The sequence below is a fragment of the Galleria mellonella genome, unplaced genomic scaffold, assembly GCF_026898425.1.
Source record: "Galleria mellonella isolate WM207_F2 unplaced genomic scaffold, CSIRO_AGI_GalMel_v1 utg184, whole genome shotgun sequence".
Classification (NCBI taxonomy): domain Eukaryota; kingdom Metazoa; phylum Arthropoda; class Insecta; order Lepidoptera; family Pyralidae; genus Galleria; species Galleria mellonella.
This window is the reverse complement of record NW_026442025.1, coordinates 1-10133: the sequence shown is the minus strand read 5'-3', so window position 1 is coordinate 10133 and position 10133 is coordinate 1. Positions and strand designations below refer to the sequence as shown.

Here is a 10133-nt window from a genome sequence, read left to right as displayed (position 1 = left end):
AGAGCAACTTCGGTGTCAAGAGCAGTGCCTTGTTCGTGCATTATTGCCATGACTTCATCGTGTCTAGCCTCTTTCATATCTAGGATGGCAGTTTTTGCTGTGGAGATATCGGCTTTTATGGCTTCTATCTTATCATCGAGAATCCTATCCAATTGTTCTTTAGTGACGTGCGTTGCGGAACAGACTTCTTCCCGCTTAGTCAGCTCCGCCCTTAGATTGCGAATCTCCTGCATTATTGGGTCAAGAGCTGTAGCTGTGAGTGAGTTTAGATCTGTCTGTCCGTCACTATAGATTTTATCCGATTTGTTTCTCTCAATGAGGGCCTTAATTTCACTGAGCTCGCTGCGTACAGACGTGAGCTCCTGTTTATGTGCAGCGGACTCTGTCTCGATCTCCTTTATGCGGCGGGCCATGGAGTTACCGGCTATCCAAGCAATTTGATTTGCCGAGTCGATGGCTCTGTTTCTCATATCCGCAGTGACAGACTTGGCCTGTCTTAGGATTCTGACAATGCCCAATGCCAGAGTTTGCACGCGTTCCGAGCAGTCAGTTCCTTCTACTACAACATTCGACTGAGTACTTTGTGAGAGAGGTAACGAGATAGCTGCTGAACTATCATCAAAAACACTGTCGTGGCGGCTGAGGCTGGCGGAGTTTGAGTCTGTTATTGGTCTCCACGTTGGGAGAAAATCAGTGGATGAGGTACCTGAAGAAGGGGGAAGCCTGAGGGGCCGCAGAATCAGCCTTGCGAGCCTCGGCTGACTCCGACGGCAAGTTGACGGGTCGCCTGACCGGTGACCGTGCTAGGATCATTTTCAAGTTTTACGCTAACTGAGGAAGCAAAGGTGAGTAAGATGTTGACGGGGTGGGTGCTGAGAGGCAACACTATCAATTCCAGATCGAAAAAGGACGAAAAAGAAAATAAAAATTTTTGTCTCGAAAATTTCCACCTTATACGGTGAGAAAAATGGGCGGGTGGGCGGGCAAATTTTTCGCAAAAGTGCTCCGATGTGGACAAGTGTGGTGTCTATGCACTCGGGACGGAGCGCACAGCACGGGAAAAATACTAGAAAAATTCCAAAAGCGATAGGGGGGGGAGAAAATTGGGGAGAAATAGTACGATTACGAGTAGGTAAGTAGTCAAAATTCAGGGGGTTGACGGGGGTAGGGGTGATAGGTAGACGAACGACAAGAGGGGACGAAAACTAACTAATTCAAGAAGAAAAAACGACGAAAAAAGACAATTTACGAGATAATTTTTGAGATTTTTAAATAACAAAAAACTACTTGCAACGGGGGGTAGAAAGGGGTGAGGGGTGCAAAAACTATATTAAACTGTACGGAGCGACTAGACAACAACTTTGACAACGAGGGACAGCGAGAAAACAACGAAATTCCAGAAAAAATTTTTTTAACTATGATCGGTTAGGTTGGGTTAGGTTAGGTTTTTTTTTTTTTTTTTTTTTTTTTTTTTTTTTTTTTTTTTTTTTCCTATTTTCGTTGGTTCGCAGTGGTATGATATACTAACATATGCGGTAATAATCGCTAATTTCTTATCTATGTGTTTGCGCTGATGTCGACGGAAGGGAGAGCTTCCGCTATTAGATACGTGAGCTTCTCCCCACCGTGGACGTTTGCTAATGAATATGACAAGGTTCCCACATAGGCCCCTGCGGCAGCGGGGAATGGCAGACGCGATTTGATACGGCTATCCATACACCACATCCGCAGGATTACTCGAATGTCAATGGGGGAACAAGGTGAATTGATGATGATGAATGTGGTAATGATGAATTGACAACTATATACACGGACAATGGAATGGAGGTGAGGCGAGTGTGATAAATGTACTAGTGGGAGTTGAAGACTTGTGAAGGTGAGGTAATATTAATTAATTAGTGGACGCAAGTAGTCTGTCATGATCTTAGTTGGCCGTTGAAAGCTTTAAGGTTGGTGATAATGTGTTTTGCAAAAGTGTCGAATGAACTGATGGCCGATTCGTGTTTTAACAATTCTAATATGTTAAAAATGGGGGCAATCTTAGATTGTTGCAAAGCAAGACATGATTTAGTCTCTTCGGGCTAAATCTGGGGCAGTATTCTAGAAGATGTTCAAAAGTCTGCGTAGTAGAATCATCACAGGGACAAGCGTCGTCAGCGGCTATATTGAAGCGATGCAAGTATTGCTTTGTATAGCCATGTCCTGTTAATATTTGGGTAATATGAAAGGAAGTTTTGACTAGCTGTCTAAATCTGGTGATGTCAGTTAATTTAGGGAGAAGAGAAATCGTATGACGACCTTGAGATGAGCTCTCATATCTTGCTTGCCATATGCGGTTATGTTCAGCGCGGATGTTATGCTTGACAAAAGACATGGGATATGAAGCGTAGGATAAAGAGGAGTGCGAGGCGGCAGCGTATTTCGCCGCGGAGTCGGCCGCCTCGTTCCCGTCTACGCCTATATGTCCCTTGACCCATACGAAGCTCAACGAACCGGATGTACGCGAATGGATTTGTGCGTGAGTTTGTGAGACCAGAGGGTGCGTGTTGCTCCGATCTCGCAATGCGGCAAGGGCCGCTTGGGAGTCGGTTATTATGGTGATGTGTGAATGTGGATGAAACGAGTTAGCCCACGTGCAGGCTTTGAGGATGGCGAGAAGCTCGGCCTGAAAGACCGAGCAGGACCGATGGAGTTTGAACTTCTTAACAGCGATTTGCTTATTTTCCGAATATGCGACGAAAGCGGCCCCGGTGTCAGAATTCTCCAGCTTACTTCCATCTGTATAAATGGTGAGGGATGACTGTGAAGTGGTGAGAGATGAATAAGGAAGCGAAGTGATGGAGACTCTGACAGCAGGGTGGAGTAACTTATGAGGCGGGGTGGGACGATCAAGAGACAAATCACTGCGCAGAAGATGCGTAGATCCTGTGAGTCGCGTTTGCTCAGGTGATGAACTTCGAGAACTTTAAGGTCAAGGAGTGAGTTCTGCTAACGCGATCGCTGCAGTAGTGGACACAGTCCTAAACGCCCTAATAATTCGAATCGCAAATCCTCGCTGCATACTCAACAGTCTCCTCTTGATACCTTTCTTAAGAGCCGCTTGCCCCCATACACCAGCAGCATACGTGATGATAGGCTCGACGACGTGCTGGTATATAGTTCTGACATTTTCGGGGTGGGCTCCCCAAGTGGGACGACAGAAGAGACAGAGTCTGTTGAATATGCGCGTGGCTTTGTCGATGGTGAGCTGTACATGCCTATTAAATGACAGTTTTTCATCCAGTGTGACCCCGAGAAGCTTAAGCTCTCTCACGAAAGGGAGAGCGGTGTCTGCCATTCTGATGGTGGCTCCTTTGGCTTTAGGTGTGAAAGCAATAGCGTGCGTTTTTGAGGGGCTAAAAGTCAGTTTTACGCTATGGCCCCACTCAATAATTTTGAGTAGCGCGGTGTTGGTGAGCCTCTGTAACTCCTCAATTCTAGCGCTATGTACCACGAGGAGTACATCGTCGGCGAAAGCCTGGATGTGACAACCTCGTGGTAGTTGGATATCGAGTAGCTCGTCTAGGATTATATTCTACATTAGGGCCACATAGATCCCTGGATGCAGCCCTTCGTCAAAGACTTGGTGGCGCGCTCATCCCCGTAGTTCAGGACTACCTCCCTATCCTGGAAGTAGCTGCCGATGAGACCGAAGATGTTCTTGGGACAGCCGATGCGACGAAGGCCGTAAAGCGCTGGCCACCAAGCATTGTCGAAAGCCGCCTTGATATCCAAGGAAACGGCGATCACCAATTCCTTATTTTGTTTAGCGGAGTGAATAACATCAAGAGCTGTGGACAGTGCTGCTGTGGTGTTGGTTTGCTCTTTGAAGCCGAACTGCCTGTTATTTAATTTGCCCGCAATTCCAGCAGCAAATGTAACCCGCTTTATGAGTAGCTTCTCTAGCAACTTACCGAGCACAGACAACAGACCAATGGGGCGGTGAGAAGAAAGATCGCTATAGTCGGACTTATTTGGTTTAGGGATGATTTTGACAAATGCTTTCTTCCATTGTCTAGGAAAGTACTGCAACTCAAGACAACGATTAAGAATGTCCGTGATGAGATTGGGGTATGCCAAGGCAAATTGCATGTATATATCGGAGGTCAAGCCGTCCAAACCAGGCGCTTTTTTAGGATTCATCGTTTTGAGAGTTTCCAGTACTTCTTCGACAACGAAAGGGGGTTCGTCAGGGGTGTCAGGCAGGTCGTTGGTACGTTGTCTGAGGTCATGGTGTCTAGGGGAGGAATCAAGTGTATCATCAGGATAAAAGTGGTCAAGTAGGACCTTGGCGGTTTGTTGCGCATCAGTGGTGTGCTCTCTACCGAGTTTAAGAGTGATAGGGGGACGCCGAGGTGCAGTTTCCTTGAGGAGACGATTGGTCAGGGACCAGACATTCTCTTTGCACTGACGATTGCAGAATTCGCGGAAGTTAGCCGTCGATGCATCTCTGAGCTCTTGCGCATACAGGGTGCGTTTGGCTTGGGTTTCCTGAGATAGGAGGTCGATTTCGTCCTGCGACTGGGGAGAGCGGTGTCTGGCAGCATGAAGCCGACGATGGAGACCGATGACTTCAGCCTTTCGACTTTCCAGTGCGTCGGTCCACCAGGGAGGTCTGTAACGACCGCCGGGTCCCTTGGGAGGCATGGATTCCTTGCAAGCCGCATGTATAATTTCAGTGATCCTGTCCACAAAGCTTTCCAATCCGTATGCATCCAGACTGGATATGGGGATATCGAGAAGATCTGTGTTAGTCATAAGTGTGTGAAGTTCAGTTTTGAATTTGACCCAATTTGCTTTATGACTCTTGTACCTGAAGGTGGAATGCGCGTTGTTACCTCCGTAGTGTCGGTCACAACGTGCATGAATATCAAAAACGACTGCGTTATGCTGAGAGATAGGACATGCTTCGAGATTGACCGCCCAATTTTCGATCCAATCAACGGTGGATGCCGAGGCCATTGTTATATCATTGATGGATGTCCTGTGTCTGCCATGAGTGTGGTCTCAAATGTGGGTGTCACTCCGGTGTTGCAGAAAAAGAAGTCGTGTCCATGTGCCAGATCGGTGAGTGCACTACCTCTGGCGTTAGCTCTCTCGCTGCCCCAAATGGGATGCCAACCATTGAAGTCACCACCCACGACGCAGCGAGAATCGCCAATGCCGGTGAGGAAAACGTCAAGACGCTCGATTGTACTCAGGTTGTCAGCGTCTGGCTCTACATAGGCCGATACTATAAACAGTGGCGTCGCTCTAATTTTTAATTGCACTACAGACAGATTGGGCGAGGAGTATTGGGTGAAGCCTAAAGCGCTAAAACAGGGGATGCCCTCTTTAACAAATATGCAAGCCTTAATTCTATCAGATGAGGCATTAGGGAATTGAAATATTTGTACCCCTGGGATGGATTTGACAAGATTGGTCGAGTCGACGTACGGCTCAGAAACCAAAGCAATGGAGTACTCGCCGGCCACGAAAAAGCGAGTAAACTCCAATAAAGCGCCTTTGGAACGATCTAAATTGCATTGGATAACCTTGATTAATTATAGTCCATAAAATTGGATTTCGGGGGAGTTATTCGCCTTTTTTAGTGATGACTACGGGGCATGAATATGATGTGGCCTTGTGTTTGACGTATTATTTTCAGTCTGATATCTGGAGTTATTCGGCGCGACGTTTATACATTTGGGCGTGCTATTTGCGGGCAGTCACTGTCGGTGTGTGAGAACTTCCTCTGCACAATGTGCGCAACGTCAGTCTCGTTAGGCGCAAAGCGCGATTTCATGTCGTCCGGAAGTGCAGAGAAAGGCATTGTATAAACGCGAGAGAAATTTGCTGAGTCCACTCGAACTCTCTCTCCTACGGCGGTGGCCGCTCTCCATAGTCCGGGGACGCTGGAGAACAGCGTTGCCACGATTGGGATTGAATTGAACTGGAATTGAACAGCCTCAAGTTGTTGAGTTCGAGGCTGAAACATTATCTTGTAGCCCGTCATGGGGGTCGGGAGTGCTACCTTGGCCAAGATGAGCATTTGGCTTGATTTTCGTGAGATTTGTTGAATTTTCAGCAGTGACGGATGTGGCATTGGAAGTCGACAGTCGATAAAACATCATCGCATCGAATCGTGTCGCGAACTTCGAACGAGTTTGCTATGGCGCGTGATTACCTGCACTCATGACAGTGCAAGTTCAAATTGCTGCGTACCTCTTTAGAGGAGATGCTAGCCTCGAACGCATTTATAGTTCCGCCACTGAACTTTTGGGCGTAACTATAGGGCGTGGGTCATAGCGTGACTGCGCAGGTCGAAGTCTTCTTCAGTGCTTGGAGAGTTTTCTCCCCGGAGGGTTCCCACGGCTGTAAGTGGCTGGGGACAGCGAGGCGGGCGCCGCCTATGCGACGGCAGTGTCGGAGGCAGAGATCGGTGGGATAGGTGAGCGCCACGCGGGTCGGGTCTCTCTCTTATCTCCTCTCGCATGCAGGTGAGAAGCCTGCAACACCGAGAGTCCGGATAGTCGGTCTCGGAACAGAAGTGATGGCATTGGTTCTCCCCCCGCAGCTCGCAGGCTTCGGCGCAGCAGAGCAGGAAGCGCCGCAAGGCACCGGGTGACAATCGTTGAAGATGCCCATGCCTCCATGGCTGTGGCTCCCGAAGGAGCGCGAGATATAAAGTTCTTGCTTTGTGTAGTGACACTTTGGTTTCAAAGGGCGCCGCGAGTAACTCTGACAACCCGAGCGAGGTGACAGCATGTGGTAGAGAGGTCAAGTCAGAGACCTGTTCTGCGGTGATAGGTGAGGTTTTGTACGTTTTTTACCTACTCGCCTTTCTTCTTTGAGACCAGAATCTGGGACACCACATGGGTACTCAGGACGATCGGTGCGGTTGTAGGGCCGCACTGTCTGCAATTAGGATTCTATCTGGGGACATATCAGCAGAGGAGAGGGTTGGGATAGGTAGATATATCGGTTTATCGAGGACAGGGAGAGGGATCGGAGGCTGCCATGGCGATTGCGTCAATTGGGCTGAAGGGATTGGTTACCCATCCGGTGATTGGAGTTACGCAGAGCTTTGAAGAAGGTCCCCGGACAGCGTTGGATTGCACGTCACGAGGGGCGTGTCGAGACCTCAGGAGCAGAAGGTTTGGATGTCTTAGAGGCATTGAGGATTCTGTAGTGTGGATGATTTAATTCCCGTAGGGCATGTTTTGCTCAATAGGCCTCGATTTATAGGATGCGTTATAATGCGAGGACCTAGACAGACAGCTTTTGTTGTTAGTTATAAGTTAAGGAGAATCGAGAGCGCAGGAGGGGGCCATGTGACGGAGAGGGTTATACAGCACACTGTACTATCGATTTTGTGAAATGAAAATATGAAAATTAGTCCCGAAAATTTCCACCTTATCGAGTCAGAAAAAAAGGGCGGGTCGAGCGGGTGGGCGGGCAAAATAGGAAGCGGGTTAGGGACAAGTGTAGTGGCCTTGTAGGATAGACGCCTTACCATTCCATAGGGGGGTACGGGAAAATTGTGAGCTAGAAAAATTCCGAATCCGATATTAAGGGTTTACGGGGGTAGGGGGACGGGGTGAGAGCGGAGGGAAAGATGTCAAGCGAGTAGGGAGAATGAAAAAACAGAAAATTGAACGGTGAGAGAACGTTCAGGGGAAGCTAGAAGCGAGGGAAAAACAACCAGAAGAAAATTCGACGAAAAGCACTGAGATCTTAGAAACTATTAAACTATTTTGCATTTAGGGGAGGGTAGAAGGTATTGCAAAAAAACGAAACTAGGAGTAGCACAACGACCCCAAACACGACGACCCTACCAGAACGAACTAAAGAAAAGCCGTGGCTTCTTAGAAAAAAATTTTCTCTATGATCTATTGTTTTGAAGGGAGCTGAGCAAAGGCAAATTTCGCACCAAGTGCCCGACAGGGAACAAGTGTGTAGTGTCTATGCGCACTCGGGACGGGAGCGCACAGCACGGGAAAATACTAGAAAAAATTCAAAACTGATAGGGGAGGCGTAGAAATTGGGAGAACTAGTCAGAGTCAGGTTAGGTTAGGTGAAAACGTCGAAATTCAAAAGGTCTACGGGGGGTAGGGGGATGATAGATGAGAGCGAGTATAGGTAGTAGAGAAAGTCGAGGAATTTGCGAAAAACAATAGGTGAGAGGGTAAAAACGATTACAAACTATAGGGAGTAGCAAAACAACGACCCTACTGCAAAATTCTAAACATTTTTTTAATATAGGGGTGACAATTTTTCGCAGACGATTTAAGAAGAAAATAGAACGTGCAAAACAACTAGTCAGAGTTAGGTTAGGTAAAACGTCAAAATTCAGGGGGTTTACGGGGGTAGGGGGATGATAGATAGATGAGCGAGTATGGGGAACGAAAAACTAATCGATTTAAGAAGAAAATTCGACGAAAAACACAATTTGCGAAAATTTTTTGAGATTTCTTAATAAAAATTTAAACTATTTGCAATTGGGGTAGGCGGGTGTGGGGGGTGCGAAAACGATTAAAAACTATAGGGAGTAGCAAAACAACGACCCTAAGAACGAAAGAAAGCGTGAAAACTGCAAATTCTAGAAAAATTTTTCAACTATGACCTGCTATTATTGAATTTGAGAGGAGCTTAGGTAGTCTCGGTTTTTCAATTTTTCGCATAAGTGCTCCGATAGGGACAAGTGTGGTGTCTATGCACTCGGGACGGAGAGCACAGCACGGGAAAAATACTAGAAAAATTCGAAACTGATAGGGGGGTAGAAAATTGGGGAGAACTAGTCAGAGGTTAAGTTGTTAAAACGTCAAAATTCAGGGTTTCACGGGGGTAGGGGATGATAGATAGATGAGCGAGTATAGGGGAACGAAAAGCTAATCGATTTAAAAAAATTCGACGAAAAAACACAATTTGCGAAAAATTTTGAGATTTCTTAAGAAAAATTTAAACTATTTGCAATTGGGGTAGGCGGGTGTGGGGGGTGCGAAAACGATTAAAAACTATAGGGAGTAGCAAAACAACGACCCTAAGAACGAAAGAAAGCGTGAAAACTGCAAAATTCTAGAAAAAATTTTTTAACTATGACCTGCTATTATTATTGAATTTGAAGGGAGCTTGGGTAGTCTCGGTTTGACAATTTTTCGCAAAAGTGCTCCGATAGGGACAAGTGTGGTGTCGCTGCACTCGACGGAGCGCACAGCACGGGAAAAATACTAGAAAAATTCCAAAACTGATAGGGGGGGTAGAAAATTGGGGAGAACTAGTCAGAGTTAGGTTAGGTAAAACGTCAAAATTCAGGGGTTTACGGGGGTAGGGGGATGATAGATAGATGAGCGAGTATGGGGAACGAAAAACTAATCGATTTAAGAAGAAAATTCGACGAAAAAACACAATTTGCGAAAAATTTTTGAGATTTCTTAAGAAAAATTTAAACTATTTGCAATAGGGGTAGGAGGGTGTAGGGGGTGCAAAAACGATTACAAACTATAGGGAGTAGCAAAACAACGACCCTAAGAACGAAAGAAAGCGTGAAAACTGCAAAATTCTAGAAAAAATTTTTTAACTATGACCTGCTATTATTGAATTTGAAGGGAGCTTAGGTAGTCTCGGTTTGACAATTTTTCGCAAAAGTGCTCCGATAGGGACAAGTGTGGTGTCTATGCACTCGGGACGGAGCGCACAGCACGGGAAAAATACTAGAAAAATTCCAAAACTGATAGGGGGGGTAGAAAATTGGGGAGAACTAGTCAGAGTTAGGTTAGGTAAAACGTCAAAATTCAGGGGTTTACGGGGGTAGGGGGGATGATAGATAGATGAGCGAGTATGGGGAACGAAAAACTAATCGATTTAAGAAGAAAATTCGACGAAAAAACACAATTTGCGAAAAATTTTTGAGATTTCTTAAGAAAAATTTAAACTATTTGCAATAGGGGTAGGAGGGTGTAGGGGGTGCAAAAACGATTACAAACTATAGGGAGTAGCAAAACAACGACCCTAAGAACGAAATAAAGAGTGAAAAAAGCAAAATTCTAGAAAAAATAATTTAACTATGACCTGCTATTATTGAATTTGAAGGGAGCTTAGGGTAGTCTCGGTTT

The 10133-nt window shown here is 46.2% G+C and overlaps 1 protein-coding gene across 1 annotated transcript; it reads right to left on the bottom strand.

The window, feature by feature from the left end:
* Window positions 1-2014: 2014 nt before the first annotated feature.
* Window positions 2015-3337, bottom strand: LOC128200410 (uncharacterized). The gene is made up of 2 exons (XM_052893793.1): window positions 3064-3337; window positions 2015-2925 (listed from the first exon to the last, which is right to left on the bottom strand). The coding sequence occupies exons 1-2, from the start codon at window positions 3335-3337 to the stop codon at window positions 2015-2017; spliced, it is 1185 nt and encodes a 394-aa protein (XP_052749753.1).
* Between the last annotated feature and the right edge of the window lie 6796 nt (window positions 3338-10133).

Bases quoted from the DNA above. Each gene is read 5' to 3' on its own strand.
- LOC128200410 (XM_052893793.1), bottom strand. From the start codon at position 3,337: ATGGCAGACACCGCTCTCCCTTTCGTGAGAGAGCTTAAGCTTCTCGGG. The intron at 2,926-3,063 runs GTATGCAGCGAG...CGCGACTCACAG, and splicing joins TATCAAGAGGAGACTGTTGA to GATCTACGCATCTTCTGCGC.